Below are 20,051 nucleotides of genomic sequence, written 5' to 3' on the forward strand. Positions count from 1 at the left end.
TTTGTGAACTTAGTGAAAACATTTGTAAGTATGAGAATGTGACCAATCCTGTTACCATTGGAATCGAGGATTGTAAAATCCATTGCAAGGAGCTTTAGAGGTTTCCAGGTGATCAGGGATACCATGTCGGGGTGAAGTCTGCTTTGGCCAAAATACACTTTTGATGGTGGTCATTAATATCAGCAGCCATCCCAGGCTAGCAACAGCACTGTCTGGTTTTAACAGTCAACTTTTCCATCCTTTGGTGTTCTGCTTGATGATTGCTACCTGAACTTGACATTTGAAAGAGTAGGGGAAGAATGAGATGCTTCGATTCTCTCTCCTTGTCACGAACCAACTGAGAGAGGACTCTATCCTCCTACCTGACCCTGTACCAATACCTCAGTATTTCTGTCTCTCTTTAGACTCCCTCATCAGTTGGTTCTGAATTGGTGGACATTCAGCCTTACAGTCGCGGTGCAGTCTGCTGATGATCACATCAATCAGCGGTTCACTTCTAAGGCAGACGGCGAAGCTGTTAACGCGCCCTTCAACACATCCTCCAACCGTTCCAGCGCGAGCACAGTCAGGGAAGGGCGGGAACAGCTCGCGCGATCCCGGCCAATGGGCACGAGCCGTGAGGGGTAGAGCCGAATGTTTCCCCGCCCAGCGGCTTAGCCCTGCCTCCAGCTCTGACGCTGCGGCTTTAGTCACCCTGAAGCCGGCCGCGACGCTATTTTGCTCCGAAGTCTTTGAAAGGGTCGGACGTGAGGACTGGGACTGGACCCCACCAACGAACTGAGGCCCAGGCGGCGTCCGGCCCCTGCCCGGTCCTGCTCGTCTGTGTTCCCAGGCCATGGGCTCTTGCCCGCGGCCACTTCACTGATTCCCGGCGCCCAGCCCTTACCATGAACCCGGCGGCAATGCCTCCGCTGCTAACCTGCGGCCTGTCTGATCCCAACCCCGTCACCCTGGCGCTGCGGAATGACTTGGGCTCCAACATCAACCACCTCAAGACCCTCAACCTCCGCTTCCGCTGCTTCCTGGCCAAGGTCCATGAGCTGGAGCGGCGCAACAAGCTACTGGAGAAGCAGCTGCAGGCGGCCCAGGGGCTGCGGAGGAACCGGCTGGGCCGCACCCGCGCTGTAGCCACCCAGACGCTGTTGGATTGCTACAGCTACTCGGTCGGCGGTTACAATTATACGCCCGGTTCCACATACACACCCGGTGCCGGTTTCTCTCCCGGTACCGGCGCCGGCTACACGCCCGGTGCCGGTTTCTCTCCCGGTACCGGCTCCGGCTACACGCCCGGTGCCGGTTTCTCTCCCGGTACCGGCTCCGGCTACACACCCGGTGCCGGTTTCTCTCCCGGTACCGGCTCCGGCTACACACCCGGTGCCGGTTTCTCTCCCGGTACCGGCTCCGGCTACACGCCCGGTGCCGGTTTCTCTCCCGGTACCGGCTCCGGCTACACGCCCGGTGCCGGTTTCTCTCCCGGTACAGGCTCCGGCTACACACCCGGTGCCGGTTTCTCTCCCGGTACAGGCTCCGGCTACACACCCGGTGCCGCCTCCAGTTCCACTTTTACATCCGGTACCGTCTCGGCTTACACCCGCGACTCGGGGTCTCTGCCTTATCACCATTACCCGAGCCGCCTCCCCGGAACCATTTGGAGCTTCACTCACATCAGAAAGGTGGGAGGCGGCCTAGAGACGGTGCAGGGACCCGGCGTGTCTTGGACCCACCCGGACGGCGTCGGCGTTCAGATCGACACCATCACCCCCGAGCTGCGGGCTCTGTACAACGTGCTGGCCAAAGTGAAGAGGGAGCGGGATGAGTACAAGAAAAAGTGAGTTTGCGCTTTTCCACTGCGGAGCTTGGTGCAATGTGAGAGTGAGCAGCAGCAGCCGGGAGGCTGACAAATTAGCAGTCTCAGTTATTCTGACACTGGGCAGGAGAATTATAATTCCTAAAGTTAAAAGGCAAATCATTGGACGTAACGCAATTGAAGCTAACGGGATGACAAAAGATAAACCGTTATAATGTTGCCATGTAGCGGTTAAGCATTGCACCTGCACGTTTTGTATCACTCTCCGTAATCCGTTTATGATCAGTCTGAAGCACTATGTCCTATTTGTACTAAGAATTTCTGATTTTGCTTCAAGGTATCTTGTTTAAGGGAGTCTTGGGCCTTTATGGCTCCTATCAAGTGGTAAAACCCTGGTCAGGCTATATATTTTCAATAAATCTGAGATTAAAGGATTCCTTGGGTTCTTTGACAGTCCGCAGTGCGATCACTAAGATTGTGAATGTTTTTTTTTGATGAATGTTTATTAAATTGAGTGATGAGATGGTGCATCGTGAAAACTCAAAGGCAACTATCTTCTTTTTAAAAGTTGTTTTTATAAGATTTTGATGTTCGATACAATGAGGTCCTCATGATGAAGATCAAGGGGAAAACCAACATTAGTGGTCTGGGAAAGGTGGACCAGTGAGAGTTTGTGGTCAGAGAGGACCCATGTTTTTCTGAACATTGCAACTAATTCAACAATCCGTTACTCTAACCATTAGATAAACATGATTGCTCCTTTTGTCAAATTACACACCTACGATAACTCCATGTATGTGTGAGGATTATTAAATGTGTAAATCCTACAAGATTTAAAAGGAACCTAGACCTTCAAAAATTTAGATAATTATTTCTTGTTAGATCTAATTTATTGCGATATCTATTAGTCATGCTCTGAACTTGAAGCAAATTAAATTTCAACTTGTGTGGTTGCAAGAGTCATTGTATTTGGTTACTTTGAAGATGGAGCACAAATAATTTGTTAAGCTTCAGGCAAAACTTGTGTAGAGTTATATATGTAGGGAAATTATCCAACATGACAAATTGCACACCTACATTTCATTTAAAACATTGTAAACTTATAATGTTATATGAATATTTTAAAGAATCTCTCCAATTTGGGTGTCTTCATCTATCTTAAAGAGAAGGGGTGATGTAAAAGTGATATTGTTGATATCAAATTACTGATCAAACCTATTTCAGTTTTAGATTGGACAATTGAAGGAGATGCAAACTAACTGTAGAATACATATAAATTAATGTAGAATTTGTCAATGCACAGCAGATAAAGTATGAGGTGATTATCATGTGTTGCTTCAGTCTGAATACAGACAACTAATTCAGTTATTTGACATTTTGTTTAAACCTGTGAAATTAACATTTCTGTAATTGCAGAATAGTTCTCTGCCTCAGTGGAGCCGCACAACATTTTGCATAGACAATGTTTCAGTTAAATCCTATCTGGTTTAAATCTCACTGAGTACCTCACTGATCAATCTGTATAATCATGTTGCCAGTAGCAGTTTGCCGATTGTACACAGAATAAAATATTTTCTAGTTATCTTGGATGTTTCAAACATTAGTGAGTGAATGGAAGAAATTTGTGCGTCAAACATAATCTCTTTTTGCACTGGATGTTGTAACCTGATGTTTTAGCTCAACTGTAATGTCCATCATCTATTTAAAGATTTATTGCCTCAGGACAGTAAAATAAATTTAGTAGAGAATGAAATTTATCCACCTATAACATGTTGGTCTGTTAAACAGTTGCAGGGTGGAAATACAGATATGAATCTATGTGATGACTTTTTATAGAAGGACATTTGGAGTCCTTATAAAGTGAGGTGCTTCATTGGACGCAATAGAAATCGGAAGACAAGGTCATGATTTGGACCACTATCACCTGATGAAGGAGCGGTGCTCCGAAAGCTAGTGTGCTTCCAATTTAACCTGTTGGACTATAACCTGGTGGTGTATGATTTTTAACAGAGGACAAGGTGTTCTTGTGCCTCTGTCTTGTACTTTCTAGTGCTGGGTTACACAGTGGCATTGTCTGTTTCTGCAAGTAAGTCCTCTGTTTGTCCTCTACGTGCTTAGTTTTAGGAATCTAATACGGAACCATTTTGAAGTTAGACTGATTAGCAAAGTTAGATCTCATGGAATGCAGGAAGAAAGAGCCAGTTTTGAATCCAAATGGCTATAAGGTAGAAGACAGAGGGTTGCCTTTCAGACTGGAGGCCTGTGACCAGTGGTGTGCCACAAGGATCAGTGTTGGATCCACTGCTTTTCATCATTTATATAAATGATTTGGATGTGAACATAGAAGGTACACAGCAGTTAGAAAGTTTGCAGATGACTGCAAAATTGGAGCTGTAGTGCACAACGAAGAAGGTTACCTCAGAGTATAATGGGATCTTGATCAGATGAGCCATTGGGCTGAGGAGTGGCAGATGGAGTTTAATTTAGATAAATGCGAGGTGCTACATTTTGGAAAGGCAAATCAGAGCCAGGACATATACACTTAATGGTAAGGTCCTAGTGGGGGTTGCTGAACAAAGAGACCTTGGAATGTAGGTTCATAATTCCTTGAAAGTGGAGTCGCAGGTACGTAGGATAGTGAAAAAGGCATTTGGTATGCTTTCCTTTATTGGTCAGAGCATTGTGTATAGGAGTTGGAAGGTCATGTTGCAGCTGAACAGGACATTGGTTAGGCCACTTTTAGAATATTGCATGCAATTCTGGTCTCCTTCCTAACAGAAGAATGTCGTGAAACTTGAAAGGGTTCAGAAAAGATATATAAGGATGTTGCCAGTGTTGGAGGATTTGGGCTATGGGCTGGCTGAATAGGCTGGGGCTGTTACCCTGGAGTGTCAGAGGCTGAAGGTTGACCTGACAGAGGTTTATAAAATCATGAAGGGCATGAATAAGATAAGTCTTTTCTCTGGACTGGGGAGCGCAGAACTAGAGGGCATAGGTCCAGGGTGAAGGGGAAAAATGTAAAAGGGACCTAAGGGACAACCTTTTCACGCAGAGGGTGGTGCTTATATAGAATGAGCTGCTTGAGGAATTGGTGGAGGCTGGTATAATTACAGCATTGAACATACAAAGGATGGGTATATGAATAGGAAGGGTTTAGAGGTAAATGGGACTAGATTAGGTTAGGATATCTGGTCAGCATGGACGAGTTGGATTGAAGAGTCTGTTTCCATGCTATACGTCTCTGACTCTCTGAATTCAGAATACAGCCCCTTTAAAATATGTTTTTTTTCCCTCCGTTATTAGTTACATAGAATAGTTTTGCAGTTGTTGCAATGTGGGGAGTTACTGATTGTGATCTGTCTTTGAATGGAAAGTCTGAGGGAAAGTTAATTCATGACACATTGGATATTTACGGATATAGCCAACTCTACACCTGTCAGTCATAGACATTAGGTCCTCATTCATCTTTGTGAAGAGTGGCCTATTTATTTGTGTTAGCTCTTCAAATGTGACATTGTGTTCTTTCCCTGATTATGGCACTACCTTTCAAATACTTACCAATACAGTCTTAAATTATAGCTTGTATCCATTTACTCATTTGTGGTAAATCAATTGTGCTCTCATTATCCTGTTGAATGAATAATTTTGTTTTGTACCCTTGAAATTAAAGCCCTTCACAGTAATAGAAAGTGACATTCCTGATGAAGGGCTGATGCCCAGAACGTTGATTCTGCTGCTCCTTGGATGTTGCCTGACCTGCTGTCCTTTTCCAGCACCATACTTTTCAACTCTGACTCTCCAACATCTGCAGTCCTCCCTTTCTCCCAGTGATAGCAATCTGTTTATCTTTTCAAAATGGAACATATCTTTGAAGTGTTTTAATAATCTTCCAATAACTCTTCTCTCCCCCTCCAACCCGCGCCCCCACCCCCAATTAATCTTCTATATTCCAATGATCAGCAACAATTTATTGTTCTTAGTTATGGATTTTCATCCCTAGCATGATTCTGACGAAGCTTTTCCGTGCCTTTATCATGGCTCTATTATCCAAATGCATGGGCTGTTTGGAGCTGGAGTACTTCTAATGATCTTACCAAATGTTTTGCACTAGTTGAATGTCACCTCCTTTTCATAATCAATATTCCTAGGATTAAATCCCAAAAGTCTATTAGCAATTATGACATTTTCTACCTGCCTCACTTCCAACTATAGTTCCTTCTGTGTGTCAGTGCTTGTTTGGATGTGTGTGTGGGATGTATAAAGGAGTTGGTGGGAACTCCAAGTTACTTTCTAAATCTCCACTGACCAGCCTTTTTTTTTTATTTGCCATGATACCAAATATTAATGTATACTTTAACCACTTTTATCCATCTTTGCCATTTCCAGCAAAATGTTTAATCTCGCTTGTCATGGTCAACCCCTTAGCTTGGTCTACATGTTGCTCTTCAAATTAACATGTTACATGATTGGGTATCTGATGCACAATTTTGTCTACCTTTTGCCTAATTAATGCCTTGAAAATTTTGTTGAAAGGAGCAAATGGGTGCATTTTATTTCAGAAAAGCAAGACTAGCATCCTTAGATCTTTCTGTTCCTCCACTTTTGATTTTTGAATATAAGATGTGCAATTTTTACAACTTACTCTAAATGTATTGGTATTAATGCAATTTGCCCACAATCAGCAATGATTAGTTGAACCCTGATAAGTCTCTGGTCAGTTGACAAGCCATTTCCTACCTTCCTAGTTAGTTAGGCTTGACAATGTATAATTAATTTCCATGCTATTTTGAAATTTCCAGGCTGTGGGAGAAGGAAACAAACAGTGTGTCATTCTTCACAGGGTAATCAGCAATGTATCTGCTTACTGATTAAAAGTTCAAGAAATACAAAATTCGTTCTGAATTAGAATGATAAATTTGTCAAATTGGGTGGGAAAGAGGTGAGAGGTAGGCAGGAGTAGGTAAAGAGATGAGAGGTAGGCAGGAGTAGAGAAGGATATTGAGAACGAATTGAGATTATTTAAATTTGGAAAAGTCTCCAACAATAATTAAAATCTGAAGGAGTTGGATCCATGAGTGTTACAATTGTGTGGTAGTACTTTTCTGTACCAGAGGGTTGACTGGAAGCATTTAATGCTTAATTCTATTAAATGTGCTTTAACTTGTAATGACAGTTTGAGCATCTGCCATGTAAATATGAGTTTCACTTCACCTTGGTGCTTATTGGGAACCTGCTTGCAAACAATTATTTTTACAAAGCTAATAGCAGACTAGCACATTTATGATAGTGTTGTATCAGTTTCTGCTTTAGATTTAGCATGTTGCTCTTTCAGTGCAATGCCCCCTTCTACTAACTCTCCGTTTAACTGAGATGGGGACTGACAACTTTCCTCAAAGATTGCATTGAAATCACTACAATGCTACTTACATTGTCAACTTACTAGTTTCTGTCTAGTGAGTCATTGAAAGATGCCCAGTACAATTAGCCTTTAATGTTTTCTCAATGAAGCATTTTTGTTCAGTTGTTGCAGTTTTCATTCCGCTGCCAAAGACATACTTATGTTAGACCAGTTGGAGTTCTAATCAACCTTTCATTTATCTGAGCTGAAAGTTCTTTTGAACTGAGAACTTGTTCACAAAGACACTCAGTTGTAGTAGGGTGCTTCAGAATTGGATAGTATATTGAAGTTCTTTTCTGACCTGAATACTAATGATTAGTATTGCATCTTAGAGCTAGTTTTTTTTTAAGGCTTAGTACTTATAGCTTTCATGTTTGAGTAATTCTGTGGCTGAGGTCACTCCATGTGATCTCTATGGCGCATGTTAACTTTTGTCATTATATCTAGATAAATTTATATCATGCTTGTGGAATATGCAAAGAATGTGTTTTCTGTCCATTTCATCAGCATCTTTGGAGGGCTGCAAATGTAGTAATTGTTCATTAAGGCTTTAACTGGCCAACATTTTTTGCACTGTGAAAGAACATGCAAATTGCATTATACAACATGTACAACAATCTACGATTTTACTGAGTTTTATTACTTAAAATTCCAATTTCCTCTAATTGTACCAGGGAAGTTGCTTATATTAAACACATTCATGTTTTTCTTTTCTAGGGTCCTCTTTGCATCCCAATTCCAAATCCAAGACCGATCGTGCATTTATCTGAAAGTCTTACCTTTACAGTTTTGCACACAAGGCGATTTATTGATCACACTTGCAAGAAATGTTTGGAGGCAGAATAGTATGAGAACTGAAAACAGGAAAAGGTGGCTTTGGGAATTAAAAGGAAAACATCCGTCCATAACTATAAAGACACTGGACAGCTGAAGCTGCATCTAGTTGTACTTTGTGATATGTTTACAAAATAATAGCATAAATGCCTCCATTCTGGAGTTGCAAGAGGGCACATTAATTATGATTTTTAAACTGCTACCCATTTTCTTTTGACACTTAATTTTTGAGTAAAAGTATTTCTGCAGCTTAAGCATATTTTGTTGTATTTGCCGCCAATACATAACAAAACTAAGTTACATATAAATGGATGACAGAAAATGAGCTAAGTCTTCTCCTTTCAGTGAAATTTAATATTTCTAAAGCATTGGATGTTGGATGAAAAATGAGTAACACAAATATTGTATTAACATTATTTGGTATCGGGGTAACGTTATCCCGGTGACATCTGGCTGAAGAATGTGGAACAAATTGCTGTGTATTAGAAAGTTTCTCATAGCTATTAAGGCTTCCTCTGATTTACACAGGCATACGGCACCTTTAAATCCAGCTAAGAATTTTAAACAGTCCATGCTTTTACACTGAGCAGAAACATCTCTCCCATTCACATACATGTGTAGTGTGACTGAAGCAAATTGTCAAACAGAATATAGTGTTACAAGTGCAGAGAAGGATATCAACATTAACCTTTGAGAGGTCCATTGAAAAGTCTGAACAGCAGAGAAGAAGCTGTTCTTGAATCTGTTCGTACGTGTATTCAATCTTCTGCCCAACTGAAGAGGATGGTGTGTGGGGGGATTCTTTGATTATATTGATTGCTTTCCTGAGGCAACAAAACGTATGGATGGAGTCATTGGATGGAAAGCTAGTTTGTGTGATTGACTGGGCTGTATTCATGATTCTGTAGTTTCTTGCAGTCTTGGGAAGAGCAGTTGCCATACCACGCTGTAATGCATCCAAATAGGATGCTTTCTATGGTGCATCTATAAAAATTGGTAAGAGAGTCTTTCCGGACTTGCCAGATTTCCTCAGCCTCTTAAAGGAGTACAGGCATTGTTATACTTTTTTGACAGTTGCTTTGATGTGGGTGGCCCAGGACAGACTGGTGATCATCACTGCCAGGAACTTGACACCATTACAGACTGTCTTCAGCTTCATTTTGGGAAGTAATAGGGTAGGGAAATGGGTATGGGTGGGATACTCTTCAGAGGTCGGTGGGATCTGTTTCCACACTATAGGGATTCTGTGGGCCAAGCACAGCCAAATAAAATTAGTTCAGGTTAGGAAATGTGATCGGCATGGGCAAGTTGTGCCGAACGGCCTGTTTTCTTGCTATCTGACTTTAGGAAACATCTGAAACTCTCTTCCCCAAAAGGCAGTGGATCAGCGATGATTAGAAATTCTAGGTGTCCCATTGATAAGTTATCATCAAGAAATGTGAAGGGAAGGAGGTAAATGAAGTTGAGGTACAGAACTTTTCTGTTCTGGTTGACTGGCAGAAAAGGTTTAGAAAAGTTGAATGGCCTCCTTCTGTTCCATTTATTCTGAAGCGATACTCAGTGGTGGCCTTTTTGGAACACACTTCCTCTGAATTAAAAGTTGATTAGTTAAAGCCACTCCAAAGACACTTAATGTATAATCCAAGGTGATACATATGAGGCGGTGCTGCAGTATGTCTGGTATTGTCTTTGAAGATGAGGGATTAAATAAAGGCCAAGTTAATTCTCAGAGTTGGATGTCAGAAATCTCATGACAGTTGAAAAAGACAGATCATTTGGTGATTGTTATTTGTGACATACTGTTGTGTGCAAATTGGTTCCCTGTGTTGTAGAAGTACTTTATTGCCTCTAAAGCACTTTTGGATATTCTGAAATAGTTAAGGATTTTATATAAGTGTATCAAATTAATGGCTCTTTCAAATTTGTCAAATGTTCAGTGGCTACTAGAAAGAGACAATGCCTGTAGTTCAGGATTCTTTCAGTATGAATACGTTTCATGATTCTGCTGCATTCAAAATTCTTCAGACAAGTTGCAACACAGAAAACTTGTGCTAAGGTATGTCTCAGAAAACACAAAGTTGTCTTGGAGATTACAACCTTTGCATCTTTTCTGTTCACAGTTTGTATGGATGCCTGAATATAATTGAATGTAATGAAATAATGATCAGGGCAGGGCTAGATAAGATTGAAACCTAATGAGTAATACACTTTTGTTATTAAAACTTGAACATTTCCTCTAAGCTAAGGTTTCACCATTTTTTAATTTTGGAAAAGAAACTAGTGTATATGCTAGAGTGCCAGCAGGTTTGTCTAGAAGAGTTCAATTATTGTGCTCCTGTTTGTTATGCACCAACTATCTCCACAGCCACCTTTTAAAATCCTTTTTGGGGTGGCATGAGATTAGCAAGATCTTTTTGATTTCAAGTTACTTTCAGATTTATGTTTCTTAGAAGATTTTATCCTTGTCAACCCTTTTGAACAATACCCCTGGATATCCTTTTGAGTATAAAACTTTTAGCACTCAAATTGGGAAAATGGGAATGATTCTCTTCAGAAGAAAATTTGCAAATAAATGTAATGTTGAAAAAAAAGTCCTATCTGTATTGTCTTGTATCTGTGTGGTTCATGTAGTTAATAATGATTTCTGACTGTTGAAAATGGAGCTAAGTATGCCAGCTATTTTTTAAATGTCAAGAAATCCTACAAGTGAGAGAGAAATTAACAATTAATATGCCATTTTTTCTCATTATGTTTGTCAGAATATAGAACCTTTGTGTGATGGTATGAGGGTTTTAATATTCACTGAACAGCAGGAAAAAGCATGGTTAAATAGAGGTTTTTGACATAACTGTTTTCAAAATGTGACTTGTATTTAATTGGGACCTTTTTCTTATTTGCAAGCCTTTGTGGTGTTTGAACGGATGTATTATAGAAGCGACAGCTCTGTTGTTAACAGAATTGTGGTGCTTTGCCTTTCTGTTGGGATAAAGGGATATTACATAGTTGGAATTAATGATGCAGTGTTTCAATGGAAGAAAGGTGGTTTGAATATAGTGGATTTACTAAGTACTGACTATCTTGTCTGTACAAGTTCTTACTGTGTATGGTCTCTAATGATTGATTGTTGTCAAACATTGACCCCAAATTTTTACCCAAAAATGCTCAAACCCTCTCGACTTACCACCTGCTTATTACTGAATTCAAACATGTCTTAGTACAGTTCATAATTACTTATGCATAAGTATTAGAAAAATCACAATTGAAAGTGGACTGTGTCTGCACATGTAGATGTATGCTGTCAAGGTTACCACCTCACTGGTATGTGCTACAATCTTGCAAATCCTGTCCTCCAATATGTCAGCATTCAATCAAGAAGGAATGATATATGTGTAGCCCAGTTCAAACTTGGTTATCAAACTCCCAGCCTTGGATGGTGTACCATATTTATGAAGAGAAACGATGCTGCAATGCAATAATCAAAAATCAATATAGAATTGGATACAGATTGGCCTGCTTTGGGAACATGAATGATACTCTCATGGATTTTGAAATGCCTGCTGGTCAAACGATGTTAGGTGAAAGCAATTGGACCTGAGGAGGAAATTCACTGTGCTGTCATGTATGTCTGATGAGACAAAATTTAAGCCAGCGGTGATATTTTTGAGGGAAACTATCCCAAAGTGGAAATTCCCCAAAGAAGTAGTCACCCACATTCATTATAAAGGATGAATGAATGAAATAGCTTGAAAATGTGGCTGAGCAAGGTTTGGAGATTCCAAGCACACGCATTAGATGAAGAAAATATTCTCTTTTAGGACCTGTTCAGATGTATATGTTTACGAGAAGTTGCTGTTGGAGTTCAATTGCAGACAAACGATACTGACATGATTCCCAGTAGTCTCACCAGGCATTGGATGTCTCTCTGTAACAAACCCTTCGAGGATACCATGGGAGGGATTTAAAAAGTGGAATGACTGGATGAATGGAGACAATATACAGACTTATATCTTTACAACCCCCTCACAGAGTGTTGCTGAGATCTGGAGTGAAATCAGAAGGATGAGCATTCAAGAAATACGGGATATCCAATATGCTTGATTAGACAGGTAGTTAGTGGAATGATATGGCGGATGGCTACACGATGAACCAGTTGGTGTAATTCGAGAAGTAAACTGGGATGTGTTATTTGATTTGGATGATGAGGGTGACTTTTATGGAATTTAATACACATGCTGTTTTAAGTAGTTTTCTCTGTTATTGTGAAAAGAAATTTAGAATTTTTGCATTTTTAAAATTTCACAAATTAATATCCACATCCATTGAAGCTTTCTTTTAAGTAGAAGTTCAATAGTTTATCATTGGCTCCTTTTTGTGCTCCTGTTGACCTAGCCAGTGATACCCACTTCTTATGAACATTTTTTAAAAAGTACAATAGAGCAATCATAGGTCATGCATATTAAGGGAATAAAAATGTGATTAAGTTTCTTGAAGGCAAATGAATAATGTTGTCTGCAAATCAAATTTTTGCTTTCAAAATCTTTCCTTTATTGTCTCCCACGTGAGTCCAGAGAAATATGAGCTAATCTTATTCTGTAGCCTTCCTTTGGATTATATTGCCATATCAAACAGAGATACAATTAAATTGGAAGCTGTGTAAGACTGTTAAACATTCACCGTGAATGCTATTAAAAGTAAACATATTTTGTATGATCGCACAAATGTGTAATTTCAGAAAAGCTCTTTCAGAATCAGTGTAATATCTTTTTGCTAAGCTTTTAGAGAAGTGTTGAACTTTCTCACGCATTTTTATACTAATAGTTTGGCAGTACAGAATAGTTTCACAGATTAAATCACAATTGTAGCGTGACAGAAAAGAATGCCACAAGAAACAATGCAAAATAAGTAAGCTTGCGTGACAGTTGGAACTGAGCCTGCCACACCCAAATCCGCCACACCTGAATCCACCACACCTGGTCAGGTATCTCACATGGCAAAAAGACAAAATGTTTTTCGGTCTGGAGGGGTTCACTCTTGAGGGCAATAATTCTTGAGCTATCCTAATTTTCCATGTCACCTTGCCACTTCTGAAGTATGGCCAGCCTGGCAGATAAACTTCTGTAGCGACACCCAAATGTTAAATTTACCAGTTGAGAACTTGTCTGTATTTTGTTTACACTGTGAACACATTATGTATTAGTTAGTCTAAAAGAGATTCTTATTTTCAAGCATCACCACTCTCACTGTTTTCCAAATTAGTTGTGGAAAAATTAGGCAACAAAATCCACAAGCTGGTTGCATAATATTTGCAATTTTTAAAAACAAAACAAATATGTGAGAATGTCTGTGTAATGTGTTTGCCATTATTTCAGTGAAAAGCCAACTTTATTTTTATTGCAGTATTTAAATTTGTGTGCTCTGGAAATGGTTTTAATGCAAACCACTTGGAAAGTTGAAATTGAGACCATATGCAAAAGAACCTAATTTGTATCTTTATATCTTATGAAGAGAAACACATGAATTGAACTTCAAAAGCTTCTGGGGTCAATCATTGATGTGCTTTGGTTAGAAAATTTTCATATTCTGCTTGGAGACAGTTGTGTAAGAGAGAGTGGGGAGAGAGAGACACAAAGTGACCAGACAGAAATATTTACATTGAAAACATATGATTTGTTGGTTTCTAAATCTTTTATAAAAAGATATCCAAGCTAACCCAGGTAACCACAGACCAGTTAGTTTTCTATCTGTTTTTGGAAACATTTTTTGCAATTTTCAACTATCAATGAAAGTATAGGAAGGGAAAACTACTTAGTAACAGTATAGATTTCAGAAAGGAAAAATGTACTTGACCACCCTGATCCAAATCCTTTTAAGGAGGTAACACACATGATGGATGGAGAAAAACATTTTTTGTGATGTACATGGGGTCTCTTCAAAGACTTTCCACTAGGTGTTAAGTAGAGAATTACTGGAGAAGATTTATGCAGTCAGCAGTTTGTTGTAGGTTGCAAGTTGAATCTTTTTTATGAAATTTTTAGGCGAAGAAAACAGTTGGAATTAGTGACAATTTCTCAGTGATTGGAAATGTTGCAGTATCCTATCAGATTCTGTTTCAACATTAATTTTGATGTGTTGGTTTTAATTTAAGCTGAGAGATTGGTGTGTGCAAATTTATAGACCATATTTATATGTAGTAAATTGTTTTAAGGTCAAAAGTTGCTTTGGAATTTTAGTAAGTTGGTTGAAGAGGTGGCATATGAAATGCAATGCGCAATAAATGTTCCATTTTTTTTTGTTTTTTAAGATCTATAATTAAACATTTGGAGAAGATGAAGGTTAGTGATTTGACAGCACTTCACATCCTGCTAAACTTTAGGGAACCCCTCCATAGTTTTCTAAGCTCATCATTTGCTTCTACAAGATTATCAAACCATAAGAATGTCTATCCCACTCAAACTCCACTCTAAGTGAAACACCAGATTATTCTCTCTCAATCATATGGGTGGCACAGTGGTTAGCACTGCTGCCTCACAGCGCCAGAGACCCGGGTTCAATTCCCGCCTCAGGCGACTGACTGTGTGGAGTTTGCACGTTCTCCCCGTGTCTGCGTGGGTTTCCTCCGGGTGCTCCGGTTTCCTCCCACAGTCCAAAGATGTGCAGGGTCGGGTGAATTGGCCATACTAAATTGCCCGTAGTGTTAGGTAAGGGGTAAATGTAGGGGTATAGGGTGGGTTTCGCTTCGGGTCGGTGTGGACTTGTTGGGCCGAAGGGCCTGTTTCCACACTGTAATCTAATCTAAAAAAAATCTAAAAAAAAACTGCCAAAGCCCAGGTTTACTTGTATTGCAATGAAAACCCCACTCTCTCAAATATCGCTTGAAATCAAGGGCTGGAATTTCCTTTCATTACATATTTTGGGTACAATGTTCCCAAATTCACACCCCAATTTTTTTTTTCATGATAGTTGAAGTTTCAAACCATTCGTGCACATTAAGCACATATCTTGAAGGCTGTGCAATCTTGGAAATCTTCCAGTTTTTAACATGACTCATACACTGCGGTAAAAATACAAGAAGAAAAAAGCAAAGTGCAGATCTTTGGCAATTTTCAGAGTTTTTTTTTAAAACATGAAACATTTAAAACATTTTTTTTCCCCTTGCCCTGACATTCTGGGTATCATTTTGGACCTGTTTCGAGCAATTGTAATTTCTAGATTTTTTTTGGTGCATGTCTTAATGTCTCTTATCCCATGACAGTTTGAGATGTATTCATGAATAGGAATCAACAGAGCATGTAGCATAAATGAGTCTACCACTTTCCAAAGTTTACATTTTTTAATCACTGGGTATTTAATTCTTAATTTCTTGTGTGCCATCTCCCAAATAAGCAGGAAGCTCCACCTCCCAGGTGCCCAATCTTTTTGCTTTTAATCCCAATTTTAAAAATGGAGGAGGATATAAGTTAAATTGCAGCCACTCGTGACGTAAAATTTACAAGCAAGCTATTTTTTTTCCAAAAATTCCAGAATACCTTGTGATAAAATGGTGCTTGCTTGGTAAGTCTTCTGGTCCAGATGGAATACTTCCCAGATTGCTGAAAGAAACAAAAATACAAATAATATTCACATAATATTCAAATTACCGCTACAGGTCATTTTACTATCACGCGCATTGCATCAGCGCGAATCGGCATTAACGCGATTGACGAATTGTGGATGTTGTTTGTATAACGCAAACTTTCCACTGAATGGGTGCAGTGATTTTCCATTAGCGATCTTCTATAGTGCAGTTTTCTATAGCTGTGTTCCATCGTGTGACTTTCTATGGTGCGACGTTGCAGAGAGCACAGCTGTTGCGTTATAGCAAGACAACCTGTATTTATCTTCATTGGGAGTACAGTTATTATCACAGTATTGAAAAGTCAAGTTATCCTGTTTTTTTCAAGAAAGGAGAGCAGGATTAAGCTTATCTGCAGGCCTGTTAGAGAAACATCAGTGATGGGGACGATATGGCAAACCATTTCTCGGTGATAAAATAAACTTTCTTTTGGCAAATTTGTGGGTTACTGGAGACTCACTGTGCCTTTATTAAAGGCAGATCCTATCTGAGTAACTCAGAGTCATTTGAGGTACCTGGGTAGGTCAATCAAGACAGTGAAGTGGATGCTGTATGAAGTTGCTTAAAAGGCATTCAACAAAATACATTCAGGATGTTTATTAAAAAGTCCATGGAATTGAGATTGCAGCAGTGTGTTTGCAGATTTGACTCAGTGACTGGAAGCAGTGGATGATGATGGATTGATTTATTGGACTAGGGTACAGTTTTGAATCCTTTGTTTTCGGGTTTTTGTAACTGACTTACACTCTGAGTCTCTCGGATAGTTTTCTCAGCCAAGGAAGAATGAGTGTAAGGATTTTCTCTCAAATGGACAAGAGGGAAATACTTTGATAGTTACCAGGATTTTTCTTATGTTGAGTGAGATTTTGCTGGAGCTGGCTTGATTAGCTGTGTGCAAGAGCGTGCACGTGTGAATGTCTATCATTGAGGTTGTGAGAATGAGAAAATAAAAGTGTATTTTGTACTAAAGGTTTGATTTGACAGTGATTTTCTCCATAACCCTATGGAGAATACCTGAGACGAATAAGTCTTTTAATTTTATTTTTTTTAAATTTTGCGCTTGAGAGAGAGCAGTAGTGCATTATATAGTGGTGATCAGCCTAGGGTCAGGCTTTTTACTTATTTATCCACATTACAGATTTTACTCTTCAGCTGGTTGCAAGAGCCTCTTATTTTTAGCTTCAATGGGCTAGAAAGAGACCTCATGATGTGGTTTTCTGTTGCTTTCCTTATATGCTTAAAGGAAATGCAAATCCAGTACTTGAAAGGTCTTCTATTTGTCCCTTGGGGCTATAGTTCTGCTATTGACTATGGCTTGCAACCCTGAGCATGGAAACCTTATCTGTGACATAGTGCAAAAGAACAGAAGTTACCTTCCTTTAGAGATCTCCAATGATCCGGTTAGCCAAATATTATACTTTTGGTTAGTGTCATGGTATTGTACAACGGAAACCTGCAAATGGTTTGATCTTTTAAATCTTGGTTCAGAGCAGCCTTTCTATTTCCGTTGCCTCCTCTGTCACGACATTAGTAATTGCTTCTCTCAAATTTGCCAACCATATCAATTATTAAGTAAAAATGGTCTCTCAATTTATGACCTAGACACACTGCTGTTGAGAAAAGCAATTTGGATCTAAATTGAAACAGAAGGGAACTTCGGATGCTGGAAATCAAAAACAAAAACTGAAATTACTGGAAAAGCTCAGTAGGTTGGTAGCACCTGTGCAGAGAAATCAAAGTTAACATTTCGGGTCCAGTTACCCTTCCTCAGAACTGTTCTTAGAAAGGGTCACTGGACCCAAAACGTTAATTTTGATTTCTGTCTACAGATGCCACCAGACCTGCTGAGCTCTTGTTTTGGATCTAAATATTCAGAAATCCAGACCAGAAGCCATAGATTTAAGGTGAGAGGGGAAAGATATAAAAAGGACCTGAGGGGTAACTTGTTCATGCAGAGGGTGGTGTGTGTATGGAACAAGCTGTCAAAGGAAGTAGTAGAGACGGGTGCAATTACAAAGTTTAAAAGACACCTGGATGTGTTTATGAATAGGAAGTGTTTGTGGGATATGGGCCAAATGGTGGCAAATGGGACTGGGTCAGGTTGAGATGTCTGGTCTGTATGGGCGAGTTGGACCAAAGGGTCTGTTTTTGTGCTGCATGATTCTGATTCTAAATCAATTGGTGTAAAAGCTTTCACTGCAATGGTGTTGATAAAAAATTGTTAGGTTACTGTTAGGTACTTTTGTAATACTTAACCAAATTTAGCAGATTAAGTATGTTGGAAATCATCTGAATGCATTGATGAGATAAGATTACATTTCTTCCTTCTAGTGTGTAAAAGTTTGATGCAAATGTTTCTCAGATTCTAATTCTTAATCTCCTCTGTTCCATGGTTTTGAATCAAAGGATGTCGATAGTAGTCAGACAAGACTTTAGGCTGACTTGTAGTGGTGTAAGAAATATTACAGATCATAAATATGATTACATGGGCTAAGTTAGTTAGTTATCATATTCGAACAAATTGTGATTTTGACATCTGAATTCAGAAAGGTTTTCGACCATTAAACAAAACAGAATTGTGACCGGGAGGGGTCTGTAAACTTCGTTTTTGGCAATACTAACAAAAGTTATGCAGACCCAGAAAAACTAGATTGATAAGTTATTTGATTCATTTTTGGAATGTGAGCATCACTGACTAAGCGAACATTTAGTGCCCATCCTTAATTGGCTTTGAATGTACCTTATTCTTTTTTTCTATCAGAAAAAGACATGAATTGGGTGTAACTACAGAGGAAATATTTTAGGGAGGGGTTTCCATGAAAACATTGCTACAACTCTTGACGTATTTACAGTTGGCCTGGCAAATTAAAGGTTGCGATCCACAGGCAGCAGAATAGCTTAAGACAATGGAAATAGTTCTGAAATTGTGATCTTATTGTGACCACACCTAAAGTAGAGTTTAGTTCTCCTAGTGAAGACATTAAGTTTTTAAGAGGACAAAAGGAATGCAATAGATTAGTTTCAGAACAGAAGTACAGATCTTTGAGAAATGGGTAAGCAATTTGGGGACTTCCTCATCTGAAAGAAGGACAGGCATAATTAAATAAACATACTCAAGAATTTTGAAGGATTTGGAGATGAAGACTGAAGTGTTTTCTGTTGCCCACATTATCAAGGGCGATGAGTTACTCTTCTAAACTAAATACTGCCTGAGCAAAAGGTACATTAATACAAAATATTTCTGGTAAACATACTTTCAAATGTATTTTTTTCTAGCCCCATTCATTTCTGTGCAAAAATGAGAGTTAAAGCCATGGAACCACAAAAGTATTTTCTGATCAATCTGTTCAGAAGTATCATTATACACCTTTTGGAGCCCTTGAGACCTGAATCCGGGCCTCTCGGTCCACGGGTACTACCTCTGCGTCACAAGTGGGGCCCCAGCATGAATGTGAAATTGTAATTACCAAATGATGACTCCCTGTGATTGGATTCAAGACTTGTGCAGGTTTCCACTAGCAAATAAGCTTCAGAGAGTACTTCATTTGGAAATTCATCAGGGTAATCTTGTCGGACGTTGTTCAGACAGTCTAGAAGGGCCAAAGGACTATTACATGAAAATTGTCACTTATAGTTATTTTGGTCTCTGAGCATCTGGCAATGGAGTGAAGAAAACATACCACTTTGATCTTTTAATCAAACGATAGTTGCTCTTTGCTGCAAAATGAAAATTGCATGTTTATTCAGTTTTAAGGAACTGACTGACAGTTCTTGAGGTGTGAAAGGAGACCATTCAGCAATTGAACTGAACAATTTATCCATTTCCTTCATTGCTTCAACTATACACCAATTTAGCTTTGTTCAGTTGCACCACTCCTGCTCAGAACTTGTCCAGCTGTCCCAGGAATCTGAAGCCTTCCCTTCTGCAACGTTGACCGGCCATTTATTTCTCAACTTTACTTTTCTTTTTCCTGTAGTCTCATATTACTCCGTAATCCAGAGATTACAGTTTTTGAGGAGCTATTATTAAATGTTCTACCTAATCCTGAAACTCTGTAGGATCTGTTAAGTTCTTTTACTCCTGAGGTTCTTACACACTTGATGCAACTATAACACACCAATTTCTGTGAATAAGCAATCAAATTTACTAAGCACAGTACAGTAGAAGCTAGGTGACCCCCCTTTGACCCTCTTCACAGGCATGCTAAGTCTGGTCTAAGTGAAAACTCAACAACCCCAGGTTATAGTCCAACTTGTTTATTTGGAAGCATTAGCTTTCTGAGCACTGCTCCACAACCACCTGATGAAGGAGCAGTACTCCAAAAGCTAGTGCTTCCAAATAAACCTGTTGGACTATAACCTGGTGTGTGATTTTTCATTTAGTACACCCCAGTCCAACA

The 20,051-nt window shown here is 39.5% G+C and overlaps 1 protein-coding gene and 1 long non-coding RNA gene across 5 annotated transcripts in view; one reads left to right on the top strand and one right to left on the bottom strand.

Annotated features, from left to right (window-relative positions):
* Positions 1-353: 353 nt before the first annotated feature.
* Positions 354-20,051, top strand: part of iffo2b (intermediate filament family orphan 2b) — a 42,410-nt gene continuing 22,712 nt past the window's right edge. For 2 of the 4 annotated variants that reach the window (XM_043675835.2, XM_043675836.2), the window contains exon 1: positions 354-1,828. In XM_043675835.2, coding sequence (XP_043531770.2) covers positions 888-1,828 — 941 coding nt within the window. In that variant the 5' untranslated portion in view covers positions 354-887. The remainder of the gene's footprint in view (positions 1,829-20,051) is intronic. The other 2 variants (XM_043675837.2, XM_043675839.2) reach the window with 1 other exon arrangement.
* The window catches only part of LOC148139777 (uncharacterized), a 36,548-nt gene continuing 29,342 nt past the window's right edge, over positions 12,846-20,051 (bottom strand). The window contains exons 2-3 of the long non-coding RNA XR_015753458.1: positions 15,566-15,628; positions 12,846-13,214 (exon numbers count right to left, since the gene is read on the bottom strand). This is a non-coding gene — a long non-coding RNA (uncharacterized LOC148139777). The remainder of the gene's footprint in view (positions 13,215-15,565; positions 15,629-20,051) is intronic.

The sequence above is a fragment of the Chiloscyllium plagiosum genome, unplaced genomic scaffold (genome assembly GCF_037043375.1).
Source record: "Chiloscyllium plagiosum isolate Xiang-an unplaced genomic scaffold, Cpla_swu_hap1 HiC_scaffold_37, whole genome shotgun sequence".
Taxonomy (NCBI): Eukaryota; Metazoa; Chordata; class Chondrichthyes; order Orectolobiformes; family Hemiscylliidae; genus Chiloscyllium; species Chiloscyllium plagiosum.